Source organism: Ricinus communis, chromosome 8 (genome assembly GCF_019578655.1).
Source record: "Ricinus communis isolate WT05 ecotype wild-type chromosome 8, ASM1957865v1, whole genome shotgun sequence".
NCBI classification, from domain to species: Eukaryota; Viridiplantae; Streptophyta; class Magnoliopsida; order Malpighiales; family Euphorbiaceae; genus Ricinus; species Ricinus communis.
In genome coordinates this window covers 5,283,315-5,309,198 of record NC_063263.1, presented here as the reverse complement: position 1 = coordinate 5,309,198, position 25,884 = coordinate 5,283,315, and the positions used below count along the sequence as shown (strand labels likewise).

At 27.5% G+C, this 25,884-nt stretch overlaps 1 protein-coding gene and 1 non-coding gene across 3 annotated transcripts; one reads left to right on the top strand and one right to left on the bottom strand.

The window, feature by feature from the left end:
• Positions 1-15,073: 15,073 nt before the first annotated feature.
• LOC112536969 lies at positions 15,074-15,181 on the top strand. Its single transcript, XR_003080892.1, has one exon. It is a non-coding gene; the product is annotated as a small nucleolar RNA R71 (small nucleolar RNA).
• An 8,609-nt stretch (positions 15,182-23,790) lies between these two features.
• On the bottom strand, positions 23,791-25,396 carry LOC8278126 (probable aquaporin PIP2-6). 2 transcript variants are annotated; one of them, XM_015728329.3, is made up of 2 exons: positions 25,081-25,396; positions 23,791-24,667 (listed from the first exon to the last, which is right to left on the bottom strand). In XM_015728329.3, the coding sequence occupies exons 1-2, from the start codon at positions 25,186-25,188 to the stop codon at positions 23,843-23,845; spliced, it is 933 nt and encodes a 310-aa protein (XP_015583815.1). In that variant the 5' UTR covers positions 25,189-25,396; the 3' UTR covers positions 23,791-23,842. The 2 variants fall into 2 exon arrangements, with proteins under 2 accessions (XP_015583815.1, XP_002534077.1); XM_002534031.4 differs by having other exon boundaries at positions 23,791-24,646; positions 25,081-25,373.
• Positions 25,397-25,884: the final 488 nt, after the last annotated feature.

The window sequence follows — 25,884 nt, the reverse complement described above, 5'->3', positions numbered from 1 at the left end:
TTAAATCGAAAATTAAAGTGTTAAAGTGACTAATTGATATAATTTTAGGGCATAAATATGTATTTAGTCAATTATATTATGAAGTAGTTCTAACTTAAAATTACAAACTAATCTATAATATATATGAAAAAGACTAAGTTTTTCCATGAAACTTCACTTGGCAATATTTTATAAAGCCATGTCATATAAAATTTCAATAAAAAAATACATGTTGTTCTAATGGAACTTTATATAAAATTTATTATGAAATTAAATATTGATAAAATAAAATGATAATACTAAATATATTATGATATTAAATATGAATAGAATAAAATAATAGTACTAAATATTTATTAAAATAAAATTGTAGCTAATATAATAATAGAAACAGTACTTACATAATGACACTAATTACTATTATGAATTTTTTAATTATTTTCATAATCATTAAGTTTGAAAGCTATATAAGTAAAATGATAATATTAAGTAATTATTAAAATAAAATAATAACTAAATAATAAATTTTTTTATTAAAATGATATATTTCAAATTAAAAATTTGTATCATAAACTTATTAGTAATTACATATTAGCACAAGCATATAGTTGATTATCAACATAATAAGAGATTACATAATCTTTTATATAAATTACTAATCTTAACATATAATTACTCTAGTTTTATAACTTTTCATCCGTTATTTCGTTAATTACTTTACCTGACCATATAAATTGGAAATAGAGCTTCCTATTAATTCTTTTTTTTCTTAATTGAAAACTTATCTCTCAAAATGATAATTTCAGAAATTAAACTTGTCAAAAGTAGTGTATATAATTATTAGATAACAAGGTAGGCATCTCAGTTAAAGCTGATATCTCATTAGCACCACCATCACATATAGGGAAAGAGGGATTAGCATTTCAGGCCTATTGAATTGATTAGAACCCAGAAAGTTGTACTGATTTTGATCTCTGAAAGTAGTGGGTTTGCTTACTTGCTTGCATTGCACCAATAGTAGTAACTGAAGAACGTGTTAGTTGACGGATACTAAAGCAAATGCTAATAAAGCCATTGATCCTTCTATCCAAAATAAATAATTAAATAAAAAAGAAAAGAAAACAAGCATCAAAATCCTAATTCTATTCTTCCTCATCTTTCAAGACAAATTACATATTCATAGTCATGTTCCCGCAACATCATCAGCTCAAAAACCTCATTTCAGAAGATTCTTCTTCACTTCAGTATATCTTGCATCACTCTGAAAATTATGATTTTATTTTATCTTAATAAATGGAAAACTCTTAGTTACGTTACTTTTAGATATAATTAATTATACATTAACTTATATTTATTAAATATAACATTTATATCGATTATTGTTTTAAAATAAAAAATAATTAATGGTAATATATAATTTAATTAATTATAAAAATTATATCTATTAAATAATATTTGTAAATAGCGTAGTAAATTAAAGCTACTAAAAGTTTCTTCAGAACAAGCAAATAAGCAAGCAAATGATTAACCTTGGAGAAGGTCATTTCTTCACTTCTTGTTTCAGTCAAGAACAGGCTAGGAAAGTGTCACATTCTCTTTTTTTTTTTTTTTTTTTTTTTTTTTAATTTTTCAAAAGAAAAGCCGCTTTCTTCGGGACAAGAAAGTGACAATTTTTATTTAATGAGACAAGAACGTCTCATAATGCTAAAATACAAAAAATAAATAAAAATAAAACAAAAAAGAATAGAGCGTTTTGCTTTGAAAGGTCACGTCGTTGAGGGGATCCACTATTAAAGGGCAATGCAATGGCCACTTTCTTACGTGGACCATATAAACTTAAAGGGCACGTTGGCCAATTTTAATTGAGAAATGAGACAAATTAATAAATGAAAGATAGCAGTGATGATCCATCTTAATACACCACACGGGACCATCTTTCATATTATATAGGAGGCTAGGAATCGTAGCATAAGAATTCCACAAACTCAAGAAAGAAACATAATTAACAACGATAACTTCATGTCTATTAATTTTTAACTCTCTCCATTAATTAGCTGTAACCCAATTGTGAAACTGTAAAATTTTGAGTTCAGATATTAATAAATCCGATTAACAATAAATGTTTTATCTCTAATTATAGCTGACGCTAACTTGTAAATATATAAGATTTTATAGAAAATAAATCTTAATAATTTATTAGAGGATTGCGAAATGAACCAAATGACAATTCACTTATTCTAAGAATCATACAAAATAAATAAAATAAATACTAAAAGAATAAATATTCGTCTGTGAAATTTTTTGGATTATTGAGTTTCTAAATTTTAGCGATATGATATTATAATTATAATAAAATTATATATATATATATATTACTAATTTCTGTTTCTATTCTAATAATCTAATAAAATAGAAAATAATTTAATAAATAGATTAGAAATAAATTAGATTAAGTAAATAAATTAAGTGAAATCTCAAAGAATCCCATAATTTAGTATATTATTCATCAAATGCATATAAACACATTTCATTCACGAGAAGCTAAATGAGAAGAAACTCTCGTGTCCGGCTCTGTATTAGATATGGAATTGAGAAACAACTATAAATATTGATTGAAATCTATAAAAAAATATTTATGTTGTTTAAAAATATATGAAAGAGAAAATAAAATAAAAATAATAAAGTTGAAATAAATATTTTGATGTTATGAATTATATGGACTTATTAATGTGAAATTCATTTAGAAATTATATATATTTTGTTAGAATTAGTTTAGCTATAATAAATTTTACACAAATTTGATTATATAAAATATTAATTTAATTTTCATTCTATTTAAAGTATATAAATCTTATAGATTTCAGCCAAATACTGCGTAAAATTATTTATCAGTAAAGCTATAAAGTGCAGACATTAATAAACCCTATTAACAGTAAATCTGTTTAGCTCTCTCTCTAGGTAATAATTAACTAGTTAAATGTAGTAAATGTTGTTTTAGCTACATCTTTGGGAGATCTAGCCATTGCAAAGAAAGTCTATCTAAATTGATAGAATTAAAGCACTTATTTTCTTTATTAAAAGAAATACTACTATATGTTTGTACTTTTCCATTTTATATATGTGTATATGTCTATTTCATGTCGTTTTGCTATTTATTTAATGTTTTATTTCATGCCTTTTTGTTATTTTGTTTTATTGCTGCTAATAGATAGTATAGTGAAACGATGAATTGGTGATATTGTAACACATTATTACACCCATGAGGTAGCCTTACTCTTTCTCACAATAATTATGCATATATTTTAACTTTGATTGATGGTAAAATTGATTAATTAGATCAAATAACTTGTAATTATGAATTTATGATTATGGTTACCTTTTCAGAAGAATCAATTCTAGCTTCATATTTATTCAACTCAATTTTTAGTATCTTACCTAAAGAAATATGAGTATGCTTGTCTACTTAACATTGTCTTATCTTGTTGGCCACCATGGAGGACAAGTGATCTAGTCGAGATCCATTGCAACATATAACCAGTTAGACTTTTATAAAGCACCATACATAAATTAAATCTAAGTTTGTTAAATAGAGAAATAATGCTCCTCCACCTTCTGAATTCTTGAACTTACAAAACAAAATAACTTGTAGTCATTTAAATAATTTGAAAGCATGTAATAAACTTTTATAAAGCAACACATAAAATAATTCTAAAGTTGTCAAAATGATAACCATACCTGAAAGTTTAAATTTGATCACTTTTAGAATCTTAAATAAAATAAAATTATACATGTTTTTAGAAATTTTTTGTCTAAATTTAGTATAAGTCGCCACTTATATATCAAAACGATAAATGATTCATATGTATTCATTAGTTTTAAATAATGCAATATGTGTCAGTTATTTAATATCAAAGTGTAAAATGCTCGTACATATTTATTACTCTCTTATTAGTTATTAGTTGTGGTGTATAGACCAAGCCTAAATAAAAAATTTTCTATATATTTATTACATAAGGCAAATATAAATATAAAAATAAATTTTATACTTTTTTCATTCTAAATTTATGCATATATATCACTCTTTTATCTAGCAAAATCATCAATTATTTTATCAAAATCTCTTTTAGCTATTTCTCTTTTTTATATAAACTTGTATAGAATTTCTAGCAAATTCGCCTTCCATGTTGCTACTAATATGATTTAGAGAAAAGTAGACACCCTAAAAAGAGGGAATTGAGGTGATAAAAGTATTTTGTTGTAATTAATGACTAATAACAGTTTATAACTATATAAATAGCTTTGACTAACTTCTAGCTAACAAAGCCCATTGAGAAAGAACACGTGTCCCATACAATACAAGCTGTTGTGCTTAGCACAACTAACACACACTAACCACTTGAGCTACTATAATTCCTAACAGCCACCCTCGAACCTAGGGTAAAAAGATTTTCTACTCTAAGTTTGTGTCCTGTAGCAGAGAGCCCTTGATTGGATATGGCCTTCGTAAAGACATCAACAAGTTGTATTGAGGAGGGAACATGCCCAATATCCAATTCCTTGTTGCCAACCTTGTCTTTGAAAAAATACAGATCAAGCTAAAACATTTTTGAGCGAGCATGAAGCAGAGGATTGGCAGAGAGCAAGACTGTGCTGAGACTGTCACACCAGATTACTAGGGATCTATAAACTGGAACCTGTAATTCAGTCAATAATGACTTGATCCAAGTTAATTCAGCAGCAAAATTGTTTACACTTCTATATTCAGCTTCTGTACTGGACCTTGAAACGGTTGGTTGTTTGTGAGAGGTCCATGAAATCAAGTTGTCACCAAGAAAAACACAGGAACTAGAGGTGGATTTTTTATCATTAGGGTCCGAAGCCCAATTAGCATCACTAAAGCTCACAATATCAAGATGTGTAGACTTCTTGAGATGCAATCCATATTGAATGATATCTTTTAGATACCTAAGAATTCTCTTTACAGATCGCCAGTGCTCCTCTTAGGGATTCTTCATGAACTGACAAACTTTATTTACACTAAAGGCTATTTTAAGTCTTGTAATTGTTACATACTGCAAGGCACCAACTGTGCTCCTATAGAGATGAATATTTTCAACTGGTTCAAAACCTTACGAACTCAACTTAAGACCACTGACCATAGGAGTATTAATCCTCTTAACATAAAGCATTTTCATTTTTTGCAACAAATCTGTAATGTACTTAGACTGGTACAAATGTATTCCCTTAGCTCTGTAATTCTCATGGATTCCAAGAAAATAACTAACTTCCCCAGGTCCTTCAGAGAAAAAAAGTATTAACTTATTGAACTAGCCTTTTAATCTCAAAACAACTGCTGCCAGTAATTAAAATGTCATTTACATACACTAGGATGTAGGTAACATGCTGAGGAGTGAGTCTAATAAACAGAGATTGGTCGGACCTAGCAGACTTGAAACCACACTGAATCAAGGCACTGTGAAGTTTAGCAAACCACTCTCTTGTGGCCTGCTTAAGCCCATACAAGGCTTTATGCAATTTACACACGTGGAGGATAGACATCATCAACAAAACCTTGAGGTTGCTGCATATACACCTACTCCTGCAATTCTCCATTGCGAAAAGCATTATTGACATCAAGTTGCTGAATAAACCAACCATTCTTCAAGGCAACTGTCAAAACAACTCTAACGATAGTGGACTTAACTATTGGACTAAAAGTCTCAATAAAGTCAAAACTTGGCTGCTAGTGAAACCCCTTAGCAACCAGCCTAGCTTTATACTTGGCGATGGTACCATCAAGATTTTCTTTCACCTTGAAGACCCATTTATAGCCGATAGGGCGTCTTCCAGCTAGTAGAGACACTAAAGACTGGTGTGATTATTGAGAAGAACTTGATATTCTACATGCATAGCTTTCTGCCATTCAGGTTCAGATAGAGCATATGCAACTGATATAGGTTCTTTAACAGCAACTAATAATATTTTGGGCTTGTAAATTCCAAACTTAGCTCGAGTAGTCATTAGATGGGCATTCACAAAAGGACCTTTTGGAGTAGGGTTGATAGTGGAGCAGAAACTGTGTCAACGTCAACAGCTGGACTAGAACCTGAAACAAAAGAAGAACCATTTCTAGAAGGAATGTCACTATCAGGACCATGAATATAAATGCTAGGAGGTGAGAGACCAAGTGAGCTTAATTCACAAGTTGGATTATGTTGAGCAGTAAAAGAGAAAGCATTGGAGAGAAGAGGTGGTGATGCACTTGGAAGAAAAGAGGAAGCAAAAGGACCAGAAGGAATAGAAGAACAGAGAGAAGTGGAGTGAAAAGGAAAGGAATACTCATCCAAGATGACATCTCAAGAGACATAGAGCCTTCCAGTAGGGTCCAAATACTTATATCCCTTAAGATTCAAACTGTAACCAAGAAATGTGCAGGGTGTACTATTAAATTCCAGCTTATGCTTATTATAAGGTCGAACTTTGGGATAACACGTGCAACCAAAGACTTCCATAAAAGTATAGTCAGGTTTGGTCTTGAACAAAATTTCAAGAGGTGACTTACCATGAAATGCTATTGATGGTAATCTGTTAAATAGAGAAACAATGGTTCTAAAGGCTTCATCCAAGTATGTTAAAAGAACTTTGGACTTAGCAAGGATAGCTAGACCATGTTCAACAATGGTTTTGTGCTTCCTTTCAGCAAGACCATTCTATTCTTGGGTGTAAGGACAAGAAATTTTATGAATAATGCCAGGTTCTAAAAGATATTCTATAAGGACAGCTAGAAATTTTATGTAACTCAACCATTTTCTAAAAGTTCAAGAAGGTCTGAAATGCTTCAGACTTGTTTCTTAACATATAAACCCAAGTAAACCTGGAAAATGCATCAATAAAGGAGATATAATATGAATACCACTACTAGATTTAATTGGTGAAGGGCCCCATAGATCATAATGCACAAGAGCTAAAGGAACAGTATCTGTAAAAGATGAAGATGGAAAGGGAAGCATATGAATCTTGCCAAGACAGCAAGCTGAACAAAAATAAGATTGCAGTTTATTAGCATTAGGAATAGCACAATGTGCTAGTACACTCTTAATAGAAGAAACCGATGGATGGCCAAGCCTATTGTGCCAAAAATCAATAACAGAATTATTCATTTCAGATTGAGTACAAGTAGTAACACCTTTATTTCCAGTGCACTGAGTCAAGGAATTTATGAAGCAAGATTTGGCAATACATGTATCACCTTTATGACTATCAACACAAAAATTAGAAGACAGAACTTTAGGAGCTGATGAAAATGCATATAAGAAGCTTCAAATGCATATGAGCCATCCTTAACGTTCCTTTTCATGAGAATAGCCTTGGAATTCATATCCTTGACAAAATAAAAGTCCGGATGAAACTCAAAGAATACACTAATAAGATTTTTTAGTAATTGTAGGAACATGAAGTAAATGTTTTAAAGAAAGAACTTTGGAACTAAAAGGAGAAATAAAAGTAGATAATCCAACACTGTAAATGGGCAAACCTGTTCCATCACCAACTTGCACTTTTTGAGGGCCAGGATAATGAGCACTCTAAACTAGATTAGTTGCTTCAGCTGTAACGTGATTAGAAGCTCCAGAGTCTGGATACCAGTTGCAATCAAACATAAAATGAGGTTCAAATTTATAATTAATTATTATATAAATTTATGTTAATTCCTTCAAATTAAATATAAATTTTTTAATATTTGCATGAAACTAAAATTACTAAAATGAGGAGTAAAAACGTTGCTATCAATCCTACATATAATATTGATGTATTATTATGTTATGAACAAGTAATATGTGATACATTATTTATATTTTTTATTTAGATAAAAAATATTTACTATTTTTGCTATAGTATCATATTGATATCAAATCATGTTCAGTAGTATCTATAATAATGTATGATAAATATTACACTCATGCTATTTATTTAGAAGATAAAATATAGCCTCTTAAGAATGCTATAATAAGCATCTAAACTATTAATATTATCTCAATAATTTTTTTATAAGAAAATAGCACTTGCTGGTAATGCTATGCACATCAATTTTATATTTTTTTCCATGAAAATATTGGCCTATACTTGATAGTTTTAATTGAACTATTAATGGAACTCCAATTCTATTACATGAATCATTCATTTTAACCTTTTTAATAATGTTTTTAAAATTTTATCTTCTCTATAGAAGGTATTATGCATTAAAGTTTTAGTTAGAGTGTTTACTATATTAATATTGTTCGTTAATGAATTACTGTTTTAATTGAACTATTAATGGAACTCCAATTCTATTACATGAATCATTCATTTTAACCTTTTTAATAATGTTTTTAAAATTTTATCTTCTCTATAGAAGGTATTATGCATTAAAGTTTTAGTTAGAGTGTTTACTATATTAATATTGTTCGTTAATGAATTACTGTTTTAATTGAACTATTAATGGAACTCCAATTCTATTACATGAATCATTCATTTTAACCTTTTTAATAATGTTTTTAAAATTTTATCTTCTCTATAGAAGGTATTATGCATTAAAGTTTTAGTTAGAGTGTTTACTATATTAATATTGTTCGTTAATGAATTACTGTTTTAATTGAACTATTAATGGAACTCCAATTCTATTACATGAATCATTCATTTTAACCTTTTTAATAATGTTTTTAAAATTTTATCTTCTCTATAGAAGGTATTATGCATTAAAGTTTTAGTTAGAGTGTTTACTATATTAATATTGTTCGTTAATGAATTACTGTTTTAATTGAACTATTAATGGAACTCCAATTCTATTACATGAATCATTCATTTTAACCTTTTTAATAATGTTTTTAAAATTTTATCTTCTCATAGAAGGTATTATGCATTAAAGTTTTAGTTAGAGTGTTTACTATATTAATATTGTTCGTTAATGAATTACTGTTTTAATTGAACTATTAATGGAACTCCAATTCTATTACATGAATCATTCATTTTAACCTTTTTAATAATGTTTTTAAAATTTTATCTTCTCTATAGAAGGTATTATGCATTAAAGTTTTAGTTAGAGTGTTTACTATATTAATATTGTTCGTTAATGAATTACTGTTTTAATTGAACTATTAATGGAACTCCAATTCTATTACATGAATCATTCATTTTAACCTTTTAATAATGTTTTTAAAATTTTATCTTCTCATAGAAGGTATTATGCATTAAAGTTTTAGTTAGAGTGTTTACTATATTAATATTGTTCGTTAATGAATTATCGCTTTAATTGAACTATTAATGGAACTCCAATTCTATTACATGAATCATTCATTTTAACCTTTTTAATAATGTTTTTAAAAGTTTATCTTCTCTATAGAAGGTATTATGCATTAAAGTTTTAGTTAGAGTGTTTACTATATTAATATTGTTCGTTAATGAATTACTGTTTTAATTGAACTATTAATGGAACTCCAATTCTATTACATGAATCATTCATTTTAACCTTTTTAATAATGTTTTTAAAATTTTATCTTCTCTATAGAAGGTATTATGCATTAAAGTTTTAGTTAGAGTGTTTACTATATTAATATTGTTCGTTAATGAATTACTGAACTTGTAGTCAATTAATTGTAGTATGATATTAAATCATTTTTTTCAATTATTTTTCTACTATGATGGCATATAATAAGTATTTTTCTGTGAGAATTGAATCAATTTAGAATGGTTATACATGAATAATATCGATTATGGTACGTGATATGTCTTTTTTAGTACTTGCAAGTGCACGAACCGTTCCTATAGTAGGGTAAGTTCACCACGAGGTCCATCTCTCAAGGAACTATTAGGCCACTTATTATAAAGACTAATTATTAAAATAAAATAATAAAAGTAAATATAAACACTCTAAATCAGTATGTTGAAAGGGTAATATTCATAAAGTAAAGTAACTAAACAATAAATAAATATGCAATACAAATGCAAATGCTTATGATCTAAAACTATATGCTAAAGATAATATTTAATCTAGCTATTTACTTAGTAATCTCCTTGTTTTACTTTAAGCCTAGATCTAATGAATGAGATGGTGATGTGCCTTTTTCCTTAAGTCATTCAAGCTAATGATGCAACCTAGGTTTCTTATACCAATATAGATTAAAGTAAAGATGATGTTTCTAATACTTTTAAACCTAAAGATTTTCATAACAATTACTATTGCTAAATTAATATGATGGTTAACTAACAATAACAACTGAAACTAATAAAGATATGAAGGTAAAGAAATCATTCATTAAATAAATAAATAACAATGTTCATACAAAAGTAAAAAGACTAAACTAAACACTTATAAAAACTAGCCTAACATATTTAACCCAATGATCATGGTATTAAATAGAAAGACATAAAAAAAGTAAAAACTCCCTCTAGATCAAGAATTCCTTCAAGTATGAAGAAGATTGGTCCTCAGTCTCCACTTCTTGAAAAGCTTCTTAGATCCTAAAAAGAGTAATGAAAACTAAACTAAAATGTTTATAAAACTGTAGAGAATTATGGAGAGACTAATGGTGGCAGGTATAGAGAGCAGGTAGGAGAAAACTCCCCTCCTTCTTCCTTCTTTTTTTTTTCATTAGGTTTTTGTAGAGATATATATAGAGGAGAGTCCTCCTCTAAATAAATCTCTCTAGAGATAAGTATACTAATATTAGTCTATCTAATAGATAAGACTTAAAGTATCTTAATCTCAACCAAATACTATCTCATAAATAACTCTTAATATAAATCCTAGTAATTATACAAAATGACTAAAATATCCCTTGGGCCTTGTAATAAGCAGTCCATACGTCTTAATCTTAAGCCTTGACATGAACATGTCCCATTAAGCTTCTTTTAGCTCCATTCCTGAAAATAGATAATTAAGGTTAAGTGAGGTAAAAATACATATTTTCACCATTTTATATATAGAAATATATCATTAAACCTCTAAAATACCCTTAAATATCTATACATAATTTGGACCAATCAAATACCCCCACATTTAAACTTTTACTTGTCCTTAAGTAAATAGCAACTGAGAATTAACTTTTGCAAAAATCATGAAGAACATCCATACTCAGCTTAAAGATATTATTCAAAAAAATCTCACTAATACAAAAATTATGTCAACCCAAGTACACTTGAATCATAATAATTTTCTTTAAAAATATAAACTCAATCATTGTTAATCAAAACACTCAAGCATCCAATCCTTCACACATGTTTCACAACAAATAGTCTAACTCATCTTCAAAGGATACAAATATGATGCATAATCCAAATTATCATAACCCTATCCAAAAAGGCAAAACCTTCATTTAAAAACAAGAGATCAATAGGCATTTATTATTTATTTTGAAGCTCTTATACTTTCTTTTCTTTTATTTACACCCCTTGGATTTTAATTTTTGATACTTGGGGTATTTTTTTTTTTTCTGAGATGTTATGCCTTTTTACGCAAATACAAACATGGGTAATGAATGCACCTGGTTACTCAACAAAACATATATTAAGATGCTTTGCATACTCATAATCTCAATTGCCTTTTAATGCGAAAATCAACATTGGCCATGAAGATCCCTAGTTACTAAGCAATCAAAATTAGCGAAGTAGAATTATATCACTTAGAGCTTTAACTTGCCCATATCATATTTCACAAACTTAGGTAAGCCAATTTAATAACAAGGAAATAATAACCTAAATCATACACTTCTAATCATACCCATGTCAAATGTTGCTAAACTACTCATCATGTCCATATGCAAAAGATGAACACTTGATCATTTAAGTGCAAATAACTCATGAGTACACATTATACATATTAAAAACTAACTCAAGGATTTAAGAATCTTAACATAATAGCATTCTTTCATCTACTCTTATATAGAATAATAATAAAAAAAAAAAAGCTGAGTGGAAAAATTTAAAATTTTGCAAAAGATTAACCAAAGTTGCTAATTCTCATGGCATATGACGTATAAAGTTTAATCGAAGAAATATTATATTTCCCTCTCCCACATTTAAATTTGGCATTTTCCTCAATATCATTACATATATAAAATAAAGAACAAAAAGAGAGGAAAAAGATAGAATATTTTCCTAGAATTTTGCAATGTATAGTAAGCCATGAACTTGAATGCCAATCTCCAACCATCTAAACCTTAGAAGCACACTGAAACACACATCATTGATAAGTATAAAAGAAATAAAGAATAATAATAAAAAATTAAAAATAATAAACTATCCTAAATATACTAGAAAGATTAAATCCTAAAATAATTAAAAGTTAGATCCTAATAAATAAATATAAATTTTAGAATAAAATTTAAAATAAAGTTCTAAATCAATGATATGACTATTTATGTGGAGGAGATGAATATATATTTAATTTTAAAAGAGGGTATTTTAACTAAATATAATTCATAATCAATCCCAATTTCTTGGATTTAATTATTTTAATTTTTGCTCAATTTTTTTTTTCTTTTTCTTTTCTTTTCGCGACTTGTCGTTGTTGCGCGCCACACTAGGGACCCGTTCATGCACACTGCATGCCTATGCTCATTCTTGGGCCGCCGATGTTGCGAGCCGCTGCCCCGCCTCTCGCTGTGGACCCATTCATGCGCTACCTGCCAATGCTGAGGTCCCGTTCATGCGCGTTGCCTGCCTCTGCTGCAGGCCCGTGCGCGCATTGCCTGCCTACACTACGGGCGTGTGGCCCGCAAGGTCGCGGTTGGCCTCTTCGCGGCCCCTCCGTGCCTGGGCGCCACTACCGCTTCCTCGCAGAGTGTCCCGCGACCTGCGGCTGCTTGACTGCTGCGGGCCCATGTCATTTCTGTCGTGCCTTTGCTACGGGCCCGTGTGAAAATTCGTTGCCGCAACGTGGCTTGCTCAATTTTTTTTAATTGCTTCTCATGGAGATATATTGCTTTTTGGGGATTAAACATAAGCATACAAGGTAAACAGAAAATAAATCAATGAAATTAATAAATAAATAAGTTAGAGAAAAAACTTAAATGCATACAAATAAAAATACGATTGCTAAGTTTATTGTCTATAGCTAGACATTCCTGATTATGCTCATGGTGGGCGTTCATCCGCGCACTCCACCTCTTGGTCATAAGCCATTTCTTTCAAGTATGGCTTCATACTTTTTATGCGAACATCTAAAATGTCATGATAGCTCTTGTCAATTAAGAATGGAATATCATCATATAATTGTTCATAAAGTCTAAATAATTATATGAACACTTATTAATAGTAGATTTAGGAGATAAAGTTAGAGAATCAAATACTTTAAGTTCCATAGTTTCTGCTAAAATTGTCACGGTAAGTTTTCTATCATGCACATCAATCACAGTTCTAGTAGTTGCCATGAAAGGTCTACCAAGGAGTATAGTTTGCTCTTTATCCCTTGTTGGTGTATTTTCTATGTCAAGTACTACAAAATCAACTGGAATTATTAGCTTACCTACTTATACTAGCAAGTCATCCACTATACCTCTAGGTTGTTTTATCGATCTATCAGCAAATTGTAGAGACATAGTGGTAGGCTTCAACTCTCCCAATCCAAGTCGTTCATACATCGAATGAGGCATCAAGTTGATGCTTGCTCCTAAATCTAACATGGCTTTTGTATGCTTTTTATTACTTATTATAATATCAATGGTGAAGCTACCAAGATCCTTTATCTTAAGGGGCAATTAATGTTGAAGCATTACACTTGCTACTTGTATTTTTTCATTGTTCACATATCGCCTTTTGTTGGTGTTCAACTATTCAAATTTTTTTGCATAAGCTGGCTTATTCCTGATAACATCCAACAAAGGTAAATTAGTTAACTTTAGAGAGCATCTCAATACTTTCAAAAAATAAATTCATCCTTTTTGCTCTTTTTGGGTTGGTTTAGAGAAGAAATAGGTGGTCTATAAGGCTAAGCTGCCTTATGAAATTCAGGTCCAGAAAATGCTTCCTTTTCTTTATTCTCCAGCCTAAGATTAGGCTCTACTTTTTCTTCCTTTTGTTTGCTTTCCTCATTACTTTGCACTAATCCATCATTTTCAGGTGTACCTGCATAAAAAGAAGAATTCCTTTCAGTTCCCATAGTAATATTATCGACAATATCACCTCTTCTAATAGTAGTAATGGAATTGGCTTATTCAGGTTGACTTGATAGTTCCTCTTTATTGAGCTCTTCAACAATTTGTCCCATTTGAGCTTCTAAAAGTTTCAGTGAAGCCTCAATGGAATCTGTCTTTTTCTCATTCCTCTCCATCCTATCATAAGAAGCCATCATAAATGATTGAAGTATTTCTTCCAAACTTGGCTTCCTTTGTTCATTAGATCGAAGATTTTATTTTTGATCTTGAAAGAAAGGATTATTAGAATCTCTTTGGAATTGAGAATATTGATCTTGGTAATGAGGTTGATTTTGATTTCTCAATAATTGTAAAGGATTAGAATCTCTTTGGAATTGAGAATATTGATCTTGGTAATGAGGTTGATTTTGATTTCTCAATAATTGTAGTGGATTTTGTTCATTGTATTTTTAAGAATAATTTAGATGGTTTCTCCAACCTGTATTATATATTTTGGAATAAGGGTCATTCATAGGATGCATAGGTTGGTAAGAATCCATCAAATTTGTTTAGTCATATATATTTCCTCTGTAATTATCAAAAGATGAACAAACATTAGCACCATGACCATAAATACCACAAATACCACATATCAAAAGATGAACAAACATTAGCACCATGACCATAAATACCACAAATACCACATACCTCATTATTTGGTAAGTTTTTTTATTAAAGTAAGCATCTTAACTTGTTTAGTTAATTCAGCCAATTGCATGGCCATCACACTATTAGCTACCACTTCATTTACTTCTACTTTCTTTGTCCTCACACTCTTTTATTGAGAATTGGCTCCTAACATCTCAAAAATGTCATAAATCTCATAAGGTGTCCTTTCTAACATAGCACCCCCAGCTGCATTATCAACCATACATTAATATTGGTGTGCCAACCCATAATAAAATGATTGATTAGTTATTGGGAGTGGGAATCCATGGTTTGGGCATTGCAATAAAAGTAATTTGAAGCGATTCCATGCTTCATGAAAAGATTCAGCATTCTTTTGATAAAAATTAGAAATTCCACCTCTTAATTCTTTAGTCTTTTGCTGTGAGTAAAATCTACTCATAAACTTTTGATAAATTTCATCCCAATTTCTCAAAGAATTAAGAGGCAACGTCATTAACCAAGCCCTTGCTCTATCTTTCAATGAATAAGAGAAACACCTAAATTCTTAGTTGATCCTCGTTTAATTCGGATAATGGAAAAGTATGAACTATAGTATAAAATTCTCTAATGAATGTTAATTCATCCTTACTAGGCATGCCATAAAATGAAGGAAGCATATTAAAATGAATGCTCTTTAGTTCATAATTTCTAGATTCATCACCTAGAACTATGCATGAAGTAATGTTACCAATTGTAGGTAATGTATATTCTTTTATAGTTATTCATCTTTCAGCTCCTACTTCTCTTGGTGGGTTTGCCATGATATCAACTTTTTCTGTTGATTCTTCTTCTTCTAGTTGTTTTTTGCTAAGAATACAAAACAAAAGAAAATTTCAGATTAAAAAAAATTAAAAATAAAATTTACAAACAAAACAAAAACACATAAACATAACAAATCACAAAACACAAAACAAACAAATAAAATAAAAAAATATAAATAAAATAAATCACAAAACACAAAACAAACTAACAAACACAAGACACTTTTGATAATCAATCAATATAATAAATTTGGATACAGTTCTCGGGCAACGACGCGAAAACTTGATATGTATTTTTTAGTACTCGCAAGTACAGGAACCGTTCGTATAGTAAGGGTAAGTTCACCATGAGGTCGATCTTTCAAGGAACTACGAGGCCACTTATTATAAGGACTAATTATCAATACAAAACAATAAAAGTAAATCTAAACACTCTAAATCAGTATGTTGGGAGGGTAATATTCATAAAGTAAAGTAACTAAACAATAAATAAATATGCAATGCAAATGCAAATGCAAATGCTTATGATCTAAAACTATATGCTAAAGATAGTATTTAATCAAGCCATTTACTTAGTAATCTCCTTATTTTACTTTAAGCCTAGATCTAATGAATGAGATGGTGATGTGCCTTTTTCCCTAAGTCACTCACGCTAATGATGCAACCTAGGTTTCTTATACCAACATAGATTAAAGTAAAGATGATGTTTCTAATACTTTTAAACCTAAAGATTTTCATAACAATTACTATTGCTAAATTAATATGATGGTTAACTAATAATAACAACTGAAACTAATAAAGATATGAAGGTAAAGAAATCATTCATTAAATAAATAAATAACATTCATTAAATAAATAAATAACAAGGTTCATACAAAAGTAAAAAGGCTAAACTAAACACTAATAAAAACTAGCCTAACATATTTAACCCAATGATTATGGTATTAAATAGAAAAACATAAAAAAGTAAAAACTCCCTCTAAATCAAGAATTCCTTCAAGTAGAAAGAAGATTGGTCCTCAGTCTCCACTTCTTGAAAAGCTCCTTAGATCCTAAAAAGAGTAAAGAAAACTAAATTAAAATATTTATAAAACTGTAGAGAATTATGGAGAGAATAATAGTGGCAAGTGCAGAGAGCAGGTAGGAGAAAAATCCTCTTATTTCTTCATTCTTTTTCTTTTTTTTTTATTAGGTTTTTGTGGAGATGTATATAGAGGAGAGTCTTTCTCTAAATAGAGAATTATGGAGAGAATAATAGTGGCAGGTGTAGAGAGCAGGTAGGAGAAAAATCCCCTCATTTCTTCCTTCTTTTTCTTTTTTTTTTTTTCATTAGGTTTTTGTGGAGATATATGTAGAGGAGAGTTCTACTCTAAATAAATCTCTCTAGAGATAAGTATACTAATTTAAGTTTATCTAATATATAAGACTTAAAGTATCTTAATCTCTACCAAATGATATCCCATAAATAACTTTTAATATAAATCCTAATAATTATACAAAATGACTAAAATATCCCTTAGGCCTTGTAATTAGCAGTCCATGCATCTTAATCTTAAGCCTTGACACGAACATGTCCCATTAAGTTTTTTTTTAACTCCATGTTTTCTTCTTTTTGCTAATATTCTTGAAAATAGACAATTAAGTTTAAGTGAGGTAAAAGCACATATTTTCACCATTTTATATATAGAAATATACTATTAAAACTCTAAAATACCCTTAAATATCTATACATAATTTGGACCGATCAGTACGATGAAAAATGTTAAGTGAAATGGAATTCGAACCAAGATCTTTAAATTTGTTAAACTTTTTCTTTATTTTCATTGATTAGAACAAAGGAAGAAAAAAAAACCAACAATTATCGTATATAACCACAACTTCTTAACTATAAAATCAAAATATAGCTAAATCATTACATTAACTATAAAAATTAACTTTTCATAATTATATATAATTTTGCTCGGTCACAAAAACTAATCATATGTAGCAAATATGTTGAGATTTTTTATGATATCTCAAATTTGTGGCACTATTCAATTCTTTAGCTATAAGATAGATATATTATAGTCAATTGATTTAATTAGCTCCAAGTATGAAAAGGTAATAACAAATAGTAATTATATGATTACATTATTAGTTAGTTAAATCAATTAGCAATTAAAACTAATATATAACTACTATATATTTATATACGGCAAATTGAAATATTAAAAATTTAATTTGTTATGAGATATATAGAGCATGCATAATTATAGTCAATATTATATCTTCTAAGGATAAATAATTATATATTTTAAAGCCACAAAAAATTACAAATATGGTAAGATCATAATATTTTATCTTTTCTTGATTAATTTTTAATTAAATTTTTTATTTGATATTTTTAATAAATTTAAGAATACAATTTATATATATATATATAGGATTTTTTTTAGAAAGAGAAGCATAGTAAGTATTATACATGATAATATATCAATGTTATATGTGGGATTGATGGCAACATTTTTACTCCAATTTTTATTAATTAAAGTTTCATGTAAATATTTAAAAATATTTAATTAGATTTAAAGGAATTAATATAAATTTATGTAAATAATTATATATACGTTTGAACTTTATATGAATAACTTTTTAAAAATCTTAAAAATGTATTTTTTAAATTTAAAGGAATTAATATAAATTTATGTAAATAATTATATATAAATATGAACTTTATTCTTCTTTTATTGAAAATTGAATTGTTAATTAAATGAACTCTATTGAAAATGTAACATAGATTAAATAAAGTAAGAGAATAAAATATTTATATTAATTAAATTTGTTAAGCTAAAGGGTATAATAGTTTCTATAAAATAAAAGAAAAAGTAAATGACTTTATTATCTTTATTAATACACAAGAATTAATAAAATAAGACACCTCTAACAGGCTAGAATTTAGCTATCAAGATTTATCCATTATAAAATAGCGTGTGAACTTGAGAAGATTAAGTGTTTAAACTTTTAAGAGTTATAATTTGGTATATGAATTTAGTAAATATTTACAATTAAGTATATATAGTAGGTCAATAACAGATTATATATTATATAATTATCTCCTTTTAAAGATAATTATAAAAGTAGTAAGCAAACTTGCTAAAATTTAAACTTTAATAATTACGATTTAATATATAAAGTTAAAAATTATTAATATTCAAGTATGTGGAACTAATCATTATATAAAATAATTTTATATAGAAATTTGTATTATATTTTTATGGTAAAAGATAATATTTTATATTTAAAAAAGTAAATCTTTTATTTGAATAATAAAAATTACAAAGATAAATAAAGATATATAAATAATACTATATATGTCATCGGCAGAAATATTAGTAATTAAGATTTTCATCATCGATAATATGTTTTTTAAAATTACATGTTCATAATTGCTATTGACCTGGTATATACACTAAATCACAAATATTTACTAGATTTATATATTAAATTATAAATTTTAAAAATTTAATTACATAATTATCAAATTTTAATGAGTTCCCATATCATTTTTGTAGTTATCTAATTCTTTTATGCAGGTGATTGGTTCCATATATTTAAATAAATAATTTTTAGTTTCATACGCTTAATTATAATTTTTAAAAATATTAATATTTAATAGTCAAATTTTAATAAATTTTACAAACTATTTTTATAATTATTGCTTTTAACAACTACTAAACGAAGCCTCAATCATGCACAGCAAAAAGAAAAAGGGGTTATTCCAAGGAAAAGAAAATCATAAAAGCAAAAGCAAATATAAAGTTACCTTGAAGTTTGAACAATCATGCAACGCTAATATTTAAAAATTCTTTATACTCAATAGTAACTCATTAACAAGACACCCACTGTAAATTTTTTTCTTTTTTTTTTATAATTTTATTTCAGTTGATTTTGAGCTTAAAAATTAATTAAATGTGTGGATTTATAAGAAATGAGTATGGAGGAGAAGAGAGAAAAATAGAAAGAAAGAGCAAAAAATGAAAAATATATCAGAGCATCTCTCAAGCCATGAAAACCTATAAATAGGCAAAAATCTCGTAGTTAGTAAATCCCAACCAATTAAATACAAAATAGATCGAGAGTGTATAAACTTTATCTTTATTTTTTTATTCTTAAATTAATCAAGTTATTTTTATATTAGAACAACAATCCGTAGATTAAAAAGAATTAGTATAGTCAAGTAATCATCGGCTTTAGTTTACAGAATAATCAAAGTTTTCAACTCTTCCTCAACACTCAATTATATCTGTATGTTGATTATTTTATGTAATTAAATTTCTGAAACTTTTTAGTTATTGTTTCAACCTTATATTTATTGCATCTTATTTTTCAACTTGTATTTTACATCATTGCTCTTAGCTAAATAATTTAGCTCTTAGCTTGATCTCTATGGCTCATATTCACATTCGTAGCTCATAACTTCATAATAACAACTTATATTTACATCCTTAGCTCATTATTACCTAAATTTTTAGCTTATTAATAAGCTTTGTGTGAAACTGTATCAGTTTAGTTAAGAATCTAAGATAGTTTAAGTCACTTTATCACCTGCATAATCATCTAAATTAAAAATAAAATGGTCACATATTTATATTTATTCCATCAATAGCAAATTTTTGAAATAATCAATCTTTGGCATGCTTAACAATCAATTACATGTGAAAAAGTTGAAATAAAGACAAAGAGTATATGCAATATTGTAAATCTAAAAAGGATGTTAATGATTACTTTAAGAAAGATGACCCTGGATAAGAGAAGATAAACAAGAAATTAATAAAAATTAATAAAATCTTGATTAAATATAATATATATAAGAAAATTTAATATATTATATTTTTAATTATATTAATTTATTTATAGAGTATAATGTGCAATGATAAAACTTTCATAATATACTATAAGAGTATATAATTTCTAACAATTTAAAAAACTTAATTATAGCTTACATAAAAAGTTTTATTATGTGACTTTTAAATAATTTATAGCATATAATGTGTGACAAGAAAATTTTTGATTAATCAAATAATTATATGATTTAATTTAAATATATAAAAATTAATTTAAATATAAATGAAATATTTTAATATGTAATTTCTATATTAGTTATAAAATCTTTTGTTTTATTGTAATATCCATATCATATAATGTATAAGGATAAAAGTTTCCAAACTGTAAGAGTTATATAATTTATTATAAATTTACAAAACATAGATTAGAATTACATAAAAGTATTTTATTATATAATTGTTATATTCATTATATAATATTTTATTGTCTTATTAATTTACATCATTTAGTGTTTAATAATAAAAATTTTCGCAAGTGAATAAAAATTTATATAATTTAATTAACGTTTATAAAACTTAGTTCAAATTTATATGATATGTTATCTATTTTCTTATTGTATTAATTCATGTGTTACCATATGATAATATAATATGTTATCTATTTTTTTTACTAAAAAAATAATTATATAAGAAAAGTTAAATGAATTAATTTGACACTAATATATATATATATATATAAAGTAAAAAAGAAATTAAAATATAAAATTGTAAAAATATAACACTACATCAAAAGCTAATAAATAGCATTAGTATATTTAACAATAAATTATTAACAAATAAAATTTTATCATAAAATGAAGTATCAATAAGTAAAACCATATATAGTTTTTTTCTTAATTTCCCGTCAACCATATTTAACAATGATTAAGCAATATCTCGCTATTATTAATATGCCATGCTTACTTGGCATGTAAATTTGGACCAAATCCATTAAGACACCAACATTATTACTTTTTTTTGTCTAAAAAAAAAAAAAGAAAGCGAATAAATACTTTTACATTAAATTTTGTCATTTAATCATTTTAATATCTAACTTTTAATATAATTTAATAAATAATTCAACTTATTTTTATAATATTTAAATATTTTTAATATGTGGCTGCATTTAATTAATAAAAAAATAAAATTTAAGTATTTATTAAGTTAAATTAGAAATTTAAAATTTTTAATAAGTTATAAAAATGAAATTTAAGTTTTTATTAAATTAAATATTAAAATGACTAAATAAGTAAGATTTAAATATTTAAATATATATTCTGCTTAAACACACCGTCACCGTTTCTTTTACCACCGTCATCACCATATCAAATTGAATCTAATAATGAATTAAAGACCATTTTTAGTAGTTTTCATTTGGCACTGTAACGATGGCGGTTAAAGAAAATCACCAATGGTGGTAGTGGTTAACGATGTGGATGGGAAAAATAAAATAAAAATAGTGCCTTTTTGAGATTTTATTATGTATTTGTCCAGATCACATCCTAGGTAGGATAAATTGGACAGGAAGGATAAATTAAAATGATAATGTTTTAAAAGATTTAGATTTTTAGAAAAATTTCATTAAATTATATTATTGGTTAACATATTTTTATTTTAAACTTGAAAGAACCTAATTCCAAGAAGACTGTGGGTTTGACATTAAGGTTGGGAAAGTATTTTTTTAACCTCAATTTTTGTTTTATATCAATTTTGGAGTTTTAAAAATTATTTCTTAGAAAATGTAAATTAATATTTTTCCAAAAGTAAAATTAAGAAAAATGGTTTATAAAAATTTAAACAATTGTTATATTAAATTGAAAAAATTCAAAACTTGCCTTTTCCAACACCTGACAATAACTTCAAACAAATAATTAAATGTGAAATGTAAAGCCACTTGAACCGAAAATCTAAACGATAATTTGAGCTTATATATATATACTGCAGAAATGATCAATATTCACTTTTTTTTTCATTAGAGACCAAATATGTCATAAGCTATCTAATACTAATGCAACCTATCTAATGAAAGTCAAGAGAATCGGATCAAGACCCAAAGCACCTAAACCTGAAAATACCTAAATTCTAAAGCAATTGAACCCAAAAGGGCCTATATCCAAAAAGAACTAAATCCAAATGCACCAACATGAAAATATCTCAACTTAGAAAAGATTAATTTGGGAAAATTCAATTTTAAATATTTCTAACATAAAATAATTTATATATATTAATTTCTGATATGTGAAATTTTTTTGACATATGTGTTTAATTTTTGACATATAAATTTTTTTGTTTTGATATGTGTATTTATTTTTGACATATTAAATTCAAACTGATGTATAATTTTATAATTTTTTTATTAATTTATTGATTAATAAGTTATATTTCTAATTAAATTCTGACTAATCTAAAAAAATAGAGTATTAGTTATATCTTTATGTTATATTAACTAATAAATAGTTTTTTAATCAGTATAACGATACTAATTATATCATATAAAATAATATATTAATTATATTTTAATATTATATTAATTAATAAATTATTTTTAATTGGATAATAAATTTAATTTTAAAAAATAAAATCTAAAATTATTTTTTTAATATTATATTCAATAATAAATTAATTTCTAATCCTAAAAATAGTAATATCAATTGTATTGATAGTATTAATTTACATAATACTAGAATTAATTAATAAATATTCTTAAAATATTTTTATATTATAGTACTACTAAAATTTTAAAAAAATTAAAAAAGACATTTAAAAACAATTAATTTACTATTATTTTTAATATATTATCAATTAATATTAAATATTGAGTATTTTATTAACTTATATTTATCAATTTAATTTTATAATTAAAATAATAATAACAGCCGTAAAATACATAAATAAACGACTAATATATTATAAATGCCGAGCAATCCAATCTGGAAATGATTGAAACTCAATATTCAAAATGACCCAACTCTGATTCCTCTATTTGCTATTTTAGTAGTTTTGCTGTCCTTAATCTAGTACCCACCTACAAGTCATGGATAATACTTATTTTTTCTCCACCTACCAATACAATATAATAGTAGTTTTATTATTCATCTTTTCTTTCCGATCATAAGGAAATATTTTACAATCAAAATAAAAGGAATTTATTCAGCCTAAGGATTCGAAATTAGTTAAATCCATCCTTTGCGATAGACTAATTCTTTTAAGAGTTTTAAGTATAAACAAAATATATAAATGCTTTATCTTTTTAGTGAATGAAATCTCTTCTGGTATTATACACAAATACAAACTTCCAGAACACCTTCGAGTGCTACAATCAGGGTGCTAGCAGAAACTTGGTAAAAAGAAAAAGAAAAAAAGAAAGAGAAGATTTTATTGAAGCCTGATACCATAAAGAATTTCCTTAAACTTTCCCCTCGAAGTAATCAGGAGACTCGGATCCTAAACAAGAAGAACGAACCAGTTGAATAAGATGCTGCTGTTCATCTGCTCTTACAAAGCCCTGTTTTGGTAACAGTAGACTAAACACATAATAAACGGAGCAAGAACAAATAGGCCCAACCCAGAACACCCAGTGTCCATCCCATAAAGAGCCACCCAGCAAAAGTGCTGGAGCCAAGCACCTCGCAGGGTTCAGCCCCACGCCACCGTATCCAATTCGCCCAGTAACCGTAGTCGAAACAAAAACTGATACAGCATAGGCACCCGATATTATTACACAAACCATAGTCAGTCCCAGTTCTTGGCACTTCTTCTTATCCAAAATGATGGTCATAGCAACATATAGCACCAAAAATGTGCAGGAAAACTCTACCATCAACGCTGTTCCGGCGCTAACTCCTTCCCCGCCTCCATTGACCATGCAGCCACCTAAGGCATACTTATGTGCTATAGTGGGATCCATTACACTCTTCAATATCATATAACCTATGATTGCACCAAAACATTGTCCTAAGCAATAGAAGAGAGCACGAACGAAAGATATTACACCGCTTAGGGCTGCCATGAATGCGAAAGTCGGGCTGAAGAACCCTCCGGATAAAGGAACAGTCGTCAAAAGCCAAAAGAAAGCAATAAGGAAGACAACGACTGGTATTACAAGTTTAGGACTAGTCTCGTGTGATTCCAAGCATGCAATAATAGTTGTGGAGAGCGTAAACAAAAACGTAGCGGATGCTACTAGTTCAGTAACTGCTGCCCTCCACATCTGCAAAGAAGTAAAGGCGAACTATATATATATATGTCTGAGAATACACAATCATATATGTAATCCTACAGTTATATATATATGTAACATTTTTTAGGATTTTCTTATGTTCTTCTAGGATTTTGTACTACCAGTTTAGTGGGCACGAGGCTGACCTTAATAAATTCTCTTTTCAAATTCAAAGTTAATTAAAGTTGAAAATGGACAGAAAGCAAGGGGATATGCTTCGAGTAAAAGAAAGAAAGAAAACGGAGAGAAGAAAAGACGTGCAGAGATGCTGCTCGATGTGGCTAATGTGTAAGTAGATATCCTATTCCTTCTCTGTGTGTGAAATGTTTGCGCGAGAACTTTAACAGAGTCTTTGCTATTGTCATTACTGAGATGAATTACTTGCCAAAAAACTCAAGAAATATTCAATTACATCAAGCAATTACCTCAAGCGAATAGAGTTCATGGACACCGATGCGAGTACAAAATGATGAGTTTGGAGATTGCCTGCCCTTAAGATTTGAGCATGCTTGATTTTCAGCACCCAAAGCCATGGCTTCAACTACTCCTGCTGCTTCTGCTGCTGCTACTAGCCCAGTCCAGTTCTAGCGATAAAATGAGGGAAGATAATCTTCCTATTTATAGAAGTGAGGCTGGCATGCATTTCTCTTCAATTTGTGTTGAGATACCATACCAGTGCTATTATTACATACGTAATCGATTTCAAAATTTAGCGTATATGTCCAAATTTCTTTCAGGAAGATGACGAGTTAAGTCGGGGCCATTATCAGTCAATGTTCTTAAGTGGAAAGATAAAGATATAACCTTTCAAAAAGCTAAATACCTCTTTATAGGAAAAGAAGAATCACATAGATTCCAGGCCTTAAAAAGAAAGGATTCAGATATTTCACTAAAAAAAGAAAAGAAAAGGATTCAAATAGCTCTGGTCCAATGACAATTACATGACCGAATTAATCAATGCTATATATTTATTATATGGTAACTTCATTTTAATATTTTACTCATTCAATTATGATTTTTCATAAAGTACACTCCATTAACACATGTAATAAAATTGAACCACATCGATTAATAATGTCATATTATATAAAACTAATTGATTTTAAATATTTTTTTAATACATATCTATATTAAGTTAATATAATTTAACCTTAAATAATATGTTATTATTGATTAATACTGCTCATATTTATTAGATTTATATATAAATGTAGTGGTAGAAATAATAT